The sequence below is a fragment of the Ammospiza nelsoni genome, chromosome 6 (assembly GCF_027579445.1).
Source record: "Ammospiza nelsoni isolate bAmmNel1 chromosome 6, bAmmNel1.pri, whole genome shotgun sequence".
Classification (NCBI taxonomy): domain Eukaryota; kingdom Metazoa; phylum Chordata; class Aves; order Passeriformes; family Passerellidae; genus Ammospiza; species Ammospiza nelsoni.
In genome coordinates this window covers 28609697-28624445 of record NC_080638.1, presented here as the reverse complement: position 1 = coordinate 28624445, position 14749 = coordinate 28609697, and the positions used below count along the sequence as shown (strand labels likewise).

General features: G+C 41.1%; 3 protein-coding genes across 3 annotated transcripts in view; 1 reads left to right on the top strand and 2 right to left on the bottom strand.

The window, feature by feature from the left end:
- The window catches only part of STARD9 (StAR related lipid transfer domain containing 9), a 94021-nt gene extending 93592 nt beyond the window's left edge, over positions 1-429 (bottom strand). The window contains exon 1 of the mRNA XM_059474891.1: positions 383-429. Within this exon, the coding sequence (XP_059330874.1) occupies positions 383-429 (47 nt within the window). The remainder of the gene's footprint in view (positions 1-382) is intronic.
- A 2736-nt stretch (positions 430-3165) lies between these two features.
- On the bottom strand, positions 3166-7768 carry HAUS2 (HAUS augmin like complex subunit 2). The gene is made up of 6 exons (XM_059474249.1): positions 7479-7768; positions 7223-7315; positions 5505-5574; positions 4584-4716; positions 3829-3937; positions 3166-3699 (listed from the first exon to the last, which is right to left on the bottom strand). Exons 1-6 carry the CDS (start codon positions 7764-7766, stop codon positions 3550-3552), a joined length of 843 nt encoding a protein of 280 aa, XP_059330232.1. The 5' UTR covers positions 7767-7768; the 3' UTR covers positions 3166-3549.
- A 36-nt stretch (positions 7769-7804) lies between these two features.
- Positions 7805-13474, top strand: LRRC57 (leucine rich repeat containing 57). Its single transcript, XM_059475258.1, has 6 exons — positions 7805-7906; positions 8604-8774; positions 9928-10063; positions 11104-11372; positions 11824-12009; positions 12552-13474. Exons 2-6 carry the CDS (start codon positions 8691-8693, stop codon positions 12591-12593), a joined length of 717 nt encoding a protein of 238 aa, XP_059331241.1. The 5' UTR covers positions 7805-7906; positions 8604-8690; the 3' UTR covers positions 12594-13474.
- Positions 13475-14749: the final 1275 nt, after the last annotated feature.

The window sequence follows — 14749 nt, the reverse complement described above, 5'->3', positions numbered from 1 at the left end:
GGGGAGGGAGCGGAGCTGAGCGACAATGGGAATATCCGGCTCTGCCTCCCGTGGAAAAAACAGCAACAACAGAAGGGGAAGGGAAGACTCCTGGACCCTGTATAACAATTGGCCTGTTTCGGGGAGCTCAGGAAGAGGGAAGTCAGCCTAACAGCTCCACTGGTGATTTTTCGAAGCAAATTTTCCAAGCTACTTAGCGAGGCGGCGAGAGGCTGCCGCCCCTCCTGCCGTGCCTCCCTCAGCCGCGGCTGATCCCGTCCCGGCTGACAGGACCGGCGACACCCGGACAGGACCCGCGGCGCCCGGACAGGACCCGCGGCGCCCGCTCACCCCCGCTGCCGCGGCCCCCGAGCCTCCCGTGCCCCTCCGCGTCGCTCCGCACCTTTTGCTCAGAGGCCGGACCCGCACGGCTACCTTGACGTTGGCCATGGCTCGGCTCACGCCCAGCGGCTGCGGCCGCCCGCGCCCCGGCCCCGCATCCCGGGCGGAGCGGGGAGGAGCGGGAGGAGCGGAGCGGAGCCGCCCGTCCGTCCGTCCGTCCCGGCCCGTCCCGCCCCGCCGGGGAGGGCAGGGCAGGAGAGAGCCCGGCCCAGGCAGCGCCCGCGGAGGGAATGCACAGACACTTTCCCGGACAGAGAGCAGGCGTTTCGGGGAAAGCCTGCCCGGAGCAGCCGTGCGCAGCCTCTCCAGCATCCAAACCGCGCTTTTCCGCCTGGGACAGGTCTGCCCGGGACAGCGGCACCCCCGGAGAAAGAGACGGCGGTTCCGCGCTCCTCCTCAAATTCTCTTTGCAGCAGCAAAACAGCGCGGGTTTCACCCAAGAGTTAATGGGCAAAACCAGCCCGATTAAGGGTGATGCCCTTAAAGCATCACTAGGGACGAGCACTGTAAGCCCTCCACATTAATTAGACAGGAATTTAGGGAAGGCAAATATCCCTTCCTTATTAGTGCTAAAGGAAAGGTCTCAAGTGTTTTAGATTCCTTTGGAAACATCCAATCTTCATGTAGGTCGTACTTAGGATCTAAAAGAAAATTTTGAAACTTCCAAAGAATTTTAATTGCAATCAAGATATAGTTGTTGCATTGATTGAAGTTTTGTACTTGGAGTAATATAAAAGTCACGGAAAGTTTTAAAAAAATTTATTTTAGAATACTGTCTCTGTCAGCTACTGATGTTACAGGAAGATGCAAGAGCAAATAGCATTGGCATAAAGAAGATGTCAGGCTCAATAGGCAAGTCCTGTTTGATTTTGACAATTCCATTTGCCAATGCAAATTTTTAAATGGACTTCTGGTTTTGCATTTCAAAATATGATAAACTGTGCCATATCTGAATATCATATATGAGAGTTTTAGAGTCCTATGTTGTTTTTATATTTAAACAGCTTCTGTTTTAACTACTTTTTTGTACTTTATGTATAGTTATTTTCATGAAACAGTTTGTCTTAAAGTCCAGAAATGTTATATCTAAAGGAAAAAGGTACCACATTTCAGAAGTTTTCCCAAGTGAAGAATGCCATAAATCCTTGGGTCCCAATACTCCATTCACCACAGAGATGCTAAAATGAATACCTACAAGCTGTGAATCACTGTATACTTCGATTTGTCCCTTTAAATCGCACTAAAGAATTAATTGACACATCACTGGCAAATGGCAATTAGCTAAATTAGCAAACTCTACCAACTCCAGTCAACTCTTCAAAAGTAGATACAGTAAAAGAAGAAAATATGCTCAACTCTTTGGGAAATGGCAAAGAGTTACAATGAACAAACTGACTACAATGTTTTGTAGTCAGTTTGTTCATTGTAACTCTTTGTGTTCTAAAATTATTAAATTGTGCTTTAAAATTATTAAATTTCAACAGCTTTAATGTGCCTGATCTAAATCATCACTGTAAGACACGGAGAGTGAGAGTCTAAGCCTAGAATATGTATAGAGGACATTGATTGACAAACATCACAGAATCAACTAGTTTGGAAAAGACTCAGCTCATTGAGTCCAACCTATGATCATCTATTGTTCTGTTTTCTCCCATGTCACAGAATGTGCAAGGCATTTTTATTAAAAATGTCAGGTTCTCTGCAGTTGTGTGGAAGAACACCTTGATTTCCACATCTGAAAAAAACAGTGACATGGGACTTTGGACTCAAATCCTGTAACAATGTATAGCAAGTGTTGACACAAAGATCCCATTAATGCTTGTGGGACTCAAACACCAGTTTATATTCTTAGATTCTATCTAGTGACATTCTGCTTAAACCTAATTCAAATTGTTTCTATCCTCTTAACTTTTCTCAGCAGCAGCAGAGGAGCACCAGCTGATGTTCCTCAACAGCTGTACTGTATAGCTTACACAGTATGCTAGAGAATTGTTAAATTGTTAACTTGCATTCACACTCTGCAGAATGGTTGCGAAGATTAAAATGAGATTCTCAGAAAAGTTTAAATATAAAATAGACCAAATACAAGTAAGTTTTAATAGAGTGTGCTCAACAAAGAGCCAAAGAGTTCTTCATTAATTCTACTTTAAGTTTATATGCAATAATCAGATAAACTTGTGAACTTTGTGCTACTGAGCCACCCAGTGGTTACTTTGAGAAAGCAAAATGTTCTTATTTCAGCAGCAGGAATCAACAGGTAGATGTTCACATAACAAATGATACAACAATAGAAAGGAATACATCTGCACCACTTCTGTGTCTATTTCACATCCTGAATACAAAACCGGGCACCCTCCAAAGACAACCAGCTATGCTGGATTATAGATGTCCTGCCGGTGACAGTGTACCAACCCATCTCTTCATGAGGGCTACAAATTGGGACAATCAATGGTTTTGATAAACTGTCAATCGTACTCATGGAACAAGAGTTTTATTCCAAGTGGGACACTGAAAATCGGGCAAACAACAGAAAAAGAGAATCTGAAGAATATATTTATCGTTACCATTGAAGCATGGTTTCCAAATCAGTAGATCTGTCATATATTAGCAAGTCCATTTCCTGCTTTCCCACAAAACCACATCAGTCATAATAAACTGTAATTTAAAACTTATTTAATTTCTTGATTGGAACTCCTATAGAAGCATAAGCTTGGACCTAAGACTTTGCTCCGTAATTTTAATTATAGGATTTTGTAACAAAATTAAAAGCTGAAGAAACTGACCTTTTGAAATCTAGCACTTTTATTAAAGTTTTATGGCAACATACAAAATACAGTGTTTTATCAAGATGCTTACAAAAATGAATTGAGATACTATAGCAAGTGCAAAAAAAAACTGAAACAATTTTCCATTGAAGATATAGGCTCCAAGGGACCCCTATCAAACTATTCCAGAAAGGAACTCTTTAACAGGTTTCTCATTAGCCTATCTTCCTATGAGCATTGCCCTTTTTTTTAGTAAATAGTTGGAGAACTGTTACTTAATAACAGAAATATAACTACCTACAAAGACTCTGTTGGATTAAAAGAGACTTATGTTTCAGTTTTCACAGAAGAGTCTAAGAATGTAGTTCTTTGAGTAGTCATCCAAGTTGAGGAAAAGGATTCGTTAGATTAAAGATAAGCCAAAGTCCAAGTCAGCAGTATTGCATACATTGTTAGAATACACTTCTTTCTGCAGTTCTTCCCATTTCAGTATTTGCTCTGTCAGCTCCCTCAATTCTATCATGAGCACCTCTGTTTTTGACAAAGTGGTGTCCTGAAACAGAAAAGAGGTGGATTTAGTCTCTATACATCTTGTCAGCACATAGAAGTAACCTAAACAACCAAACAGCACTGCATTTTTCATGCTGGAGAAGACAGCTAGCTCAATTCTTTTACTACTCACCATGTTGTTCATCATATGTGGTACCTGAGGGATGCTTCTCACAGACTGCAAATGGCTTTCAAGCTTCTCAATGAAAGTCACAGCCTCATTCAACAACTCTACTACAGACCTGTAACCAAAAATGAGCTCAAAAGTTGTGCTAAACAACAAAAATTTAATACTTAAAAGTTCTTTTTCATTGCCCTGCTTTTCTTAATCCCCTTTTACAGCTTTATGCAAGTACCTAAACATCTAATTAACTTTTCTGCAATCACACTTCTTGTATGACTCTTAGCAACAAGCAGGGCAAGAATTACAGAAGTAAACTCCTTCAGTACCTGGGCTAGATTTTTAGACTGTAAGAATAAGGACTATACTTTTATAACATGCACTATGCATGTCTGGGAATTAGTCATGTTTAGTTCCAAGCAAGCAACAGTGGAACAAAGACACCCAATGCTAAAGTAACAACTCCTGCTTGGGAGAAGCATAACAAACCCAGCATGTAGCACATTTGTTTAAAACAATACATCACAACTTGTTCTGTAGACTTCTAAAGACAAGACCAATAACCTCAGTAAATATTCATAAAATATGTATCACTTCCTTTCTGTGAATTTACCAATGAGTAAACTACCCACTTTTAGATGAGGTTTTGCTACCATTTTTAAAGTCTACCAGTGGAAAATTATTGAAAACATATGATTTTTACTGTCTGTTAGTTCAAATTAACTGGGCCTCCTGCAAACAAGAAAAAGGATTTTCTGTGTACCTACCTGCGATAAGTAGCCTCAATAGGCAGGCTTTCTTGACATCTGTGTTTGAGCAACCTCTTTCTGAGATCCCTCTTCTCTTTCAGTACGGCTTCCAGGTGTCTGTTCATATCTTGCAAAATCTCGCACTTTTTCCCTATAAAATAAAATTGCAAAGTTGAACCTATTGTCCTGCTAAAACAAGAGAAAGATTTCTCCTGAAGACAGAAAGGAAAATACTGACCTATTGCAGTGGACGTTCAAGGGACATTAATCAGAATGGCTTTTCTTGGAGCATGTATGATTTTAGTACCAGCATTTGTGACTCAAAGTCACAATACCTACTTTTTAGAGATTGATATAATTGCTTTACATTATCTATAGCTCTAAGTAAATTCTCTGTGAGATAAAGTCAACTATACCATAGCACTGTGAAGTATCATGACAGATTTCATTAGTCTAGCACAACAGTAGCAAGCTGGAATATTTTTAAGTACACATAAAATTGTAGTGGACAAAATGTGCAATAACAGAGAAATCAATGCACGTGCTCCCCAATTGCTAAATTAAAAATGTAGCAAGTTTGGGAGGATAGAGATGCAACAGCCATACACTGAGTTTCTGGAAAAGAAGCAGAGTAGCACATGCAGGTCAATGGTTACTGATGATCTCAGAACTGATGATGCACTGACCCTGGGGAGCTGACCACACCTCCCACACCTTTTTGGAGAATGAGTTACACATGGACCTTCTATGAGACAGCAGAGTGCAAGCTCAACTAGTATGGAAACATGCTTTAGGTCTTAATAAAACACCTACCAACTCTAACAAGTTATTCAGAGATGACTGCTGCAATAACTTCTGGAAGTGTCATGTAGTCAGATAAAACATTATTCTGCTGCTAATTTAAGACTCTTGGTTTTTCTAAGGTACAACTGCACTTACCTAAGTAAAAATGGTGAGTAATGTCTGCTGTCTCATTCTCCAACTGCAGCATTTCAGTTTTCAGTTTTATCTACAACAGCAATAACATCAAATGAAAACGCATTTTTAACATACTTATCCAGACACTGTTGACTCTCCTGGGGTGGAGGAGAAAGCGGCAGCATAGGGAGAGCATGTGTGTGAAAGAGGGTGAGCATCAGCACAGGAACATGTTGCCCTGCTCTCTGGAGAATTTCTACTGCTGGGTGGGACATTTTTGGTCAATAAAAAAAAAGGCTGTTTAAAAAGACAAACCTAAATAATTTGGAGATGTGTGGTGGAAAAGACAGATCCTTTAACTCATTCCTAAACTGCAGAACTTATGATAGAATGGCTTGGATTGAAAGGGCCCTAAAAATCATCTAGTTTCAAGCCCCTGCCAATGGGTAGGGATATCACCCACCAGACTAAGTTGCTCAGACCCCTCTAACCTGGCCTTGAACACTTTCAGGGATGGGGAATCCACAGCTTCTCTAGGCAACCCGTCCCAGCGTATCACCACCATCACAGTAAAGATTTTTTTCCTAAAATCTAATCTAATCTAATTTCTTTTATTTTAGTTTAAACCCATTGCTCCCTGTCCTAGCATTTTCTGCTTGTGGAAAAAGTCACTCTCCCGCTTTTCTTAAGCCCCCTTTAAGTATCAGATGGCTGATGAAGAATCCCTGCTCTCTGAATCTGTTTTTGTAGGAGAGGTGTTCCAGCCCTTGCATAATCTTTATGGCTCTCCTCTGGAACTGCTCCAACAGGTTCACTTCTCTCCTGCTCTGAGGATCCCAGACCTGGACACAGCACTTCAAGTGGGGTCTCACAAGGGCAGAAGAGGAGAATCCTCTCCCTGGCCCTGTTGGCCACACTGCTTTTGATGCAGCCTAGGATGTGGTTGGCTTTCTGGGCTGTGAGGGCACATTGCCAGGTCAGATCCTACTTTTCATCCACAAGAAACCCCAACTCCTTTCTGCACAGTGCTGCTCCCAATGAGCTCATCTCCCAGCCTGTACTCATGTCTGGGATTGCCCTGACCCAGGGGCAGGATCCCACATTTAGTCTTGTTGAGCCTCATGAGGTTTTTGGAGCCTATTTCTCAAGCTTGCCCAGTCCCTCTGGATGGCATCCCATCCTTCTGCTGTGCCCAGTGCTCTTCTCCTGCCAATTCCTTAATCACTGAATAGTCTACCCTTCGAACACATGTCTCTCCTACTTATATCTCTTACAAAGCAGTTTCATAGTCTATGTAGTGTCTAAACTAACATTACAAAGTACAAGGCAACAGCCTAAAATCAGCCTCGCTTAAAGCAGTACGAAATGTCTGAGGTTACTGTCTGCTAACCAACAAAATTGCCTACAAAGAGACACATTTTTGAGTAGTGAAGTAAACTACAAATTATCCTTTATTGTTCAGTTTCTTGAAAAAAATTCAGGTAACACCTTAGTCAAAGGTGCAGCCTACTGAATCCTTCTACTTACAACCTAAAATTTTGTTTCATAGTTTTATTTTCTTTATGACAACTCAGTCCACTGGGAAGAAAAAATGCCAACTGTTAAACAGCTGAACTGTTAACAAATCCCTCATAACATGAAACAACATGCCATGTGGCAGTCTGATATTTCATCAGGGCCCTCTATTACCTCCAGGTATTGAAGTGTTGAGTGTACACTGACAATAGTAAAGGCTGTACCTCATTAATTTCAGCTTCCATGTTTACCATTTCTTCCATCTCCGCGAATTTTGCAAAGCATGGCATTCTTCTGCAAGTTAAATCCAAGGTTTCCTTTGAAAGTAAGACAACAGGAAGAATGCAATCAGCAGCACGAACGCACCGGGCAAATGCTCCAGAGTGACTTGTAGTAGTTTAAAGCTGTTTCTCCGCCGCGCTCGGCAATACGGCCCAGCTCAGGAGAGCAGCGCTACCCGCGGCGCTGTGCCGGCGGTACCTGGCTCACGGCGCCCGCCGCCACGCACCGCTCCAGCAGCGCGGCCACCGCCGAGCGCTGCGAGGGCCGGGGCGCGCCGGCGCCCTGCTCCTCATCGCTCTCCTCGCTGAGACACTCCAGCTCCAGTTCCAGCTCGGCATCGCCATCGCCATCCAGCTCGGAATCGGAGCTGAGCTCGGGCTTGCCCGCCCCGCAGGGCAGGGGGCGGAGGCTGTGCCTGAGCCTGGCGGCGGCCACGGACGAACGCCCGGCGACCCGCAGGAGCATAGGGGGCTTGAAGGCCGCCATGGCGGGCGTGGCAGGAACGGTGCTGACACGCGTCCGGTTCCGGGCGGGCGCTGCGGGAGCGGCGGTTCTGGAAGGGCGGAGCGCTGGGGACGGGCCGGGGCTCCGCCGCCGCGGAGCGTCTGCCAGCGGCGCCCGGACAGGTGCGTTGGGCCTGGCCGGGCCGGGCCCGGCGGCTCCCGGCCCTGCGGGGATCGGGGCCGGAGCAGCCGGGCGGGGTTGGGGCGGGGGGAGCGCGGCCTGCTGCGGGCCAGGGCTGGCCTCGCCGCTTGCCGGGGGGCCCGCGTCTCCGATCGCCGCTGCTTCCGTGCTGTCCCCCAGGTTTCATTGCCCACCGCCCGGTGCGAACCCGGCACTAATCCCGGGCCTGTGACCCGTGCGCCCTGGGATTAAACCCCGCTGGGGTTACGGAGGTGGGCGTCGTGTCTCTGCTGATATGCACGGCAGAGGAGTCCGCTCTCTAAATAGGGTAAAGGTCTCAAAAAAGCCCAAATAAAACAATAGCTGTGTCGGCAGGCCAGCGCTGGTAGATGCCAAAGAAATCACAACCCGTCTCCGTGGAGAATCTCCTTAGGCGCGGGGCCTCGAAAGAGGGAAAATACAGAAATGTGCAGTTTTCTCTTAGTTTTGACTGTGCTTATTGCATAGTTTCAGTAATCAAACTGCTGTAAGGAATACACCTTAATCTAGGTAAACCTAGGTAAACCTTTATACTTCCAGGTTTTAGTTATGAGGGAGATGAAAACAAAGCAGTGAAAAAATGCTTCATTGTGTCAGAATGCTTGTAGTGCTGGGGACAGTGCACTACAAAAAATGACTTTTTAATTTGCTTTATCACAGAGACTTTGGATTGCAGTTCTCTAGCACAGAGTAAAACTGGCTGACACCATCACTTGAACTCCGTGTGCTTGACAGAGAACTGTTAGGATGGGAAATAGTGCACTAAAAGCCCACCTGGAGACAGCACAGAAAACTGGTGTATTTCAGCTAACGGGAAAGGGACTTACTGAGGTAATGTACTGGGAGGGGAAACATGGCTGTTTGTGTGTATGATTGACACTTTCAGAGAGAAATTCACACCTGTGGTTGTAATGCACTTGCATACATGTATTTCCTATAAGCAGTCATGAAAAATATTTCAAGTTTGTTTTTGCTTTTCCCATTTTTGCTTGCCTTGTCTTCTGATTGAGGATTTATCTGTCAGGGCACTTGTATCAGCGTATGCTTTACAGTGCACATATGCTCAAAAGATACTAGCTATGATGTTGTGCTTTTAGAAAATGGCTGTAAACTCGAGGGGGAAAATATGAATTTTATAACCATTTTATAACTTAGAAAGATACTCCACAATTTGTCACATTTAGGTGCTTATGCTATATTTAGTTATAGCTATATGAATAGTCTGTACAGGCTGTTCATTGGGCTGGCAGCAAGCATCCTGAAAGTTTATTATATTGGAAATTATCTTAACTTAGACACAACTGCAGAAAAAGCCAGAATGTCGTGGAAACATAAGTCAAGCAACAATTCACAGGATAGCCAAAAATAACTCTATATTACAGTAACTTTCCAAGCCTTTTCTAATATATCTTCTTCCACTGTCCTACCTCCTCACTTTTTTTTTCTCTGTCAAGCCAAAGGAGGATCAAAACCACTGGCTTATTCACCAGGACTCCTTGATGGTGATTGTCAGGTTTTCTTTATTCACCTGAGGGCCAAGACTCAGTACCAAAATGGTACAGGATGTAAATAAGAATAAGGGAAATGGTATACATAGTTATTTAAAAAGGAAAGCAGGAGAAAAATTCTCATATCTACTCTGCTAAAATATAGAGTTATTAACTGGCTATAGAGTATTTTAAAGGATAGGCATGTTTAAAGAAACACATAAGAGGATGAAAATGTAATGTTTTAAATTTTACTTATTTGGATGAAAAACTGCTCTTCTAGATGTTAGTGTTTTCTTTTCCCTTTCCCCTCTCCAGATGAAAAAATATTTTAAAAAATATGTGATAAACAAATTTGCTAATCACACTGTGGTGCTTGGACATTGTGATACATATGACAGTATGCAACAGTGAGACAATTAAAATTTTATCTGTATGACTTGAACATTCAAATTTGTATTAACTCTTTAAATGCTGTATCTTTTTCCCCCCAATAGTTTCCTGAAGATCTGCAGAAGCTAACAAGCAACTTAAGGACAATAGACTTGTCAAACAACAAAATAGAGCTCTTGCCACCTCTCATTGGAAAATTTTCCTTTTTGAAGAGCCTTGCTCTAAACAACAACAAACTGAGTATGCCTGCTAATTAATATCTCCACTGATTTTTAAAATAATAACTTATTTTCTCTATCCAAAACTAAATTTAATTATTTAACTCTCACAAGATGTAAATGGGGAGTTTAGTCACCTGAACTGAAATCTTTGGAATTTTTGTACAGGATGAAAAACTCTCAATCTTAAATTCTACAAAACTAGAATATTGCTGCTTAGTGTATTATCAATTTTACAATGACACATGAGTACTTAAACCCATAGAGGTTTTGTGCTGTGACTTAATCTGACTTGAGGATTTAACAGTGCCAGATGGTTTAGTACTTGCCTAGAGAACAGGTAATGAAGATGACGTGTAGACACTGTTGCTGGCCATTCAGCTGTTATTACTGTTTCTGTTAAACAAGCATCCATCATTATGGAAAAACCACAATGAGGAAACTAGGGGTTTTATGCATTAATTATGTATTATCTGGCTTTTTGAAAGAACAAAGATAATTTACAAACCTGATTGACTCTATAGTGCAGCTCAGGAGTGTTAGAGGTTATGCACATGTGTAGGTGTAAAGAGAGATGAATGGATGCCAGCAGACCTTACCTGGTGGTGTTTGGTATGACACAGTATGAATAATCTCCTAACTTACTTCTATAAGTTGAGTAATACCTTTAAAGGGCAAATGTGTAAATTTTGTGGTATTTCAAGTGTCATAGAATGCATTGACAGAAGTAAGGACTAACTTTAGTCCTTAAGTTAGTTAAGGCTGTAACTGACAGGCTAAAATATTCAGAACTGAAGTGATTTCACACTGTGATTTGAAGGTCTGCCTTGTCTGCAGATTATTTTTGATACATTTATGGATGATGGTTTAAAAAGCACATGTTGTCTGTGGGCTTAAGTTTCTATGCAGGGATCTGTGCCTTTACTGGAAATTGGGGAGGAATTCAGTAGTGAGAAATTGCTTAATACAGCACTGTTCTCCCTGCAGAAGCTCATTTGAATTAAATGGGTATGAATGTTTACTGCTCTTGAGGTGATACGTTTTTCTGTCATTTTTCTCTAGCTGCTTTACCTGAGGAGCTGTGTAAACTGAAAAAACTGGAAACACTACACTTGAATGGCAATCACTTGAGGCAGCTACCGGCTGCATTTGGACAACTTTCAGCTCTCAAAACCCTGAGCCTTTCTGGAAACCAGCTTCGGACTGTGCCCACACAACTCTCTGGTCTTCGCCATTTGGATGTGGTAGATCTTTCAAAAAACCAGATCCAAAATGTCCCTGACACTGTGGGAGAACTGCAGGCTATTGAACTCAATTTGAATCAGAATCAGGTCTGGTAACTGAGATGTTGTGGGAATGTAGATTTAGGACTTAGTACAGCCATGGAACATAAGATGAGACCATCAAAACTTTACAGTTAAAAGACATCTCCTGGACACAACTGAAATGAGGAATCATAACTAGATTTTCTGTACCAATATATCAACTGCCTGATTTGATGAACAAAAAAATCCTGAATTTAGTCACGCAGAAAAAGATTTGAACAGTTCTTGAGTAGGAATGTGATAAAGATATGTGTAGGTTGCTTGTCATCATGGAATAAAAAAAGTTATTTTGATTTTTGATAATTTGTTACTTATGCATTGCTTTTAAGTACTTGCTGTTAATGTACCTTATATTTACAATATGGTAGTTGTTCTGTGTAAGTGGGAAACAGATCACTTAATAATTATTGATCACTACCATTTTAATCCCGTTTCTCTTTTCTTTTTATTTCACAAGATTTCCCAGATCTCGATGCAGATCTCCCACTGTCCACGCCTCAAAGTCTTGCGTTTAGAAGAAAATTGTCTAGAACTCAGCATGCTGCCTCAGAGTATCCTCAGTGATTCCCAGATCTCACTGCTTGCAGTAGAAGGCAACCTTTTTGAAATCAAGAAACTCAGAGAACTGGAAGGTTATGACAAGGTTTGTGTTTTGTTTTGTTTTGGGTTATTTTGTCTTCTTTTAAGAAACTTCTGGTGAAGTCCTTACTCAGAATACTAAGCATTTATGCTGGTGAATAAAAGCACCAAATAGTCTGTTGGTGGTGTCACTGCTACTGGATTCATAACTAACCTCTGAAAACGTCTCCAGGAGTTCTTCAAAGGTAATTTCCTTGTAGGATTCAGGGTCAGTGTTCTTTCATCAGCATCTTTTGAAGGGTAGCTAATAATGACAAGCGTATCTTCACTTAGATGTGACTAAAAATAAAGGATGCTTTGAATTATACAGCATTCATTAAGTATTTAATATTAGTTCATCCTTAACACTGGAGATCTGACCATTAATCTGAATTGCAGCAAATGCCAGAAATGTTTTGGGGGTGTCTTTGTTTGAAATTAAAGCTCTAATAACGTGCTTTAATGCAGACTGTTTTTGAGTCTGAGAGCAGAAGCTCAGCTGCTTTTAGTAGTTTGAATCCTCTATTAATTTCTGAAAAAAATAATAGATTTTTTTTTTGTTTGTAGTACATGGAACGGTTTACTGCTACAAAGAAGAAGTTTGCATGATCATTATTCTGATCCTTTTACTACTAATAAGAAGACTTAGGCTAGAAGCATCTGCTTCACTGACTTGAACCAAGACCGATGAAGGAAATGATCAGAGTACTCCTCTTCTAGTAATCTGAAACAGCCTGTTAAGACCACATTGAATAAACTTGAACTAGACAATATAGGTATTGAACTGATGAACCTGCCCAGGGGCCAGTTTTGACTTTTGTGCCACAATAGCTTTTAACACAGTACATGTTTTCCTTTGTCAGGGCTTGTTCTTTCACAGAGAAAGGGAACAAGCATTTCAAAGTTGCCAGTTCCCTTTTGTCAGGAAGCTGTTGATTTGTAAGAGAATTATTTCTTCTAGAAACATTTTTCCATGATAGCACATGGAAGCTCTACCACCAAAGCACTGTATGTCTTGCAGTAAGCACTGTTCTGCAGAGAACTTTTACAAATAAGGTTTTAGTTTATAACTTGTTTGTTTTTTTTTAATGAAGCACAAATAGTTGTGGTTAAGTTAAATGTTTCATTAACAGCTTCCAGTAAACAAATTGTGGTTTGAGCATCCTTAATTTATATTTTACTATACAGGCTTTCTTTTCCCATAAGCAAGAATTGCACTACAGTCCACTTTTGCTTGAGCTGTATCAAATAAAAATTAGGTTCATCTTCAGTGTATTCAGTAAATATGTATATTGCTAGAAAATATATCCTTGCACTGACTCCTTGTGTACAGAGCAATGCTGAAGGTTTTAGTCATCAGCCCACTGCTGCTGCCTTATTACCAAAAGCACCTAGGAAGAGCTAAAAATGTATGCAATTATGTAACTTATACTGAAAAGGAAAATGTACTTGTATATTTTAGTAAATTATTTTCAAAAAATCAGTTCAAATTTTTTTGCTGTAACTGTTGTCATTTTATTTGGTAGTACTAAGATGTCACTGAAAGCCCTCACTTAGCTACTTGAGTCTGTCAGTTGTTGGTAACAGCTACACTTCAACATTACACCCATAATTATGATTAGCAATAAGTGTTTCTTGTGTGAGATGCACAGAGAAGCATTTATTTCCCTGACCCTGTTGCCATTTTATTTCAGTTCTTACATAGCAATATGTAGTGTAGAAGAAGAGTGTTTTAGGGGACATCAGCTCCTTATTCAAAGGATGGATATGATTCATCATTTAACAGGGAACCAGCTGTACTAAGATTCCCCATTCCAGCTATTCCATAGTAAAAAAAACCTACTAGCTTCTTGACAGAAGTAGCTGACAGCTGACCATGCTTATGAGACTACTTTGTTTTGGGAGGCATAACTAGGGAAGTGCTTTAAGAACACTTATGTCTTACCATGATGCAAGATCCTGTATAGTTAGAAATCTATTCAACTTCATACTAAGATTCCACAGATTAGGACATGAAAATTGAATAGTGAATAAAGCCTTCACACACGTTCTAAATTTTAGCTCCTTCTACTTGATACCTAAATCCCATTTAGGTTTTTTCTTTCTAGAGTTTTGCTGAGACATCAACAGAACAAATTAGCAGTTAGCAGATTCCCCCTTTGCATTCACCAAAGAAGTGGTCTACCATCAGTATGTACAAACTTGGCAGCACTGTGCTGCAGTGGCATTTTGGTTTAACAATTTTTTAACTGAAAGCATCTGTGCTCAGAGATGCTGCTTCTCTCATTTAACATGTGTTTATCAGGGGTCTTCTTTTCTATTCAGCAACAATGTGCAAGAAGAGATGCTAGAACAGAACCATTGAAAATTACGGAGTTAGGATTGCTATAAAAAAAAATCTTACAATTGTGGGAAGAATTTCACTAAATCATTATTTCTTTTTTGTGATCACTAGTACATTTAGAAACCTTTCAATTGCTCATTGTTAGTCTCCTTTGCTGCCTTGGAGTTGTGACAGCTATCAAAGCTTTTTTAGAGCAAAATGGAGAAAGCGCCACATAAAATACTGATTGGAACCAAGTTAGTCCTAATTAACTAAACTTGTTCCAGAACAGAAGAAGACATATTTCTGTTACAAGGAAAAATTAACTGGCTGATGCCTTGCCTGTTTTAACTCGCAGCAATGTACTGTGACTGAGTCACATAGTAGAATGCTGTTTTAGGCATTTCAGCACTCTAACCTATTAGTAGTTTTATATTGGGAC

Bases quoted from the DNA above. Each gene is read 5' to 3' on its own strand.
- HAUS2 (XM_059474249.1), bottom strand. From the start codon at position 7,766: ATGGCGGCCTTCAAGCCCCCTATGCTCCTGCGGGTCGCCGGGCGTTCG. The intron at 7,316-7,478 runs GTACCGCCGGCA...TTACTTTCAAAG, and splicing joins CGGCGGGCGCCGTGAGCCAG to GAAACCTTGGATTTAACTTG. The intron at 4,717-5,504 runs GTAAGTGCAGTT...TTTATTTTATAG, and splicing joins TACTCACCATTTTTACTTAG to GGAAAAAGTGCGAGATTTTG.
- LRRC57 (XM_059475258.1), top strand. From the start codon at position 8,691: ATGGGAAATAGTGCACTAAAAGCCCACCTGGAGACAGCACAGAAAACT. The intron at 8,775-9,927 runs GTAATGTACTGG...TCCCCCCAATAG, and splicing joins CGGGAAAGGGACTTACTGAG to TTTCCTGAAGATCTGCAGAA. The intron at 12,010-12,551 runs GTTTGTGTTTTG...TTTTGTTTGTAG, and splicing joins AACTGGAAGGTTATGACAAG to TACATGGAACGGTTTACTGC.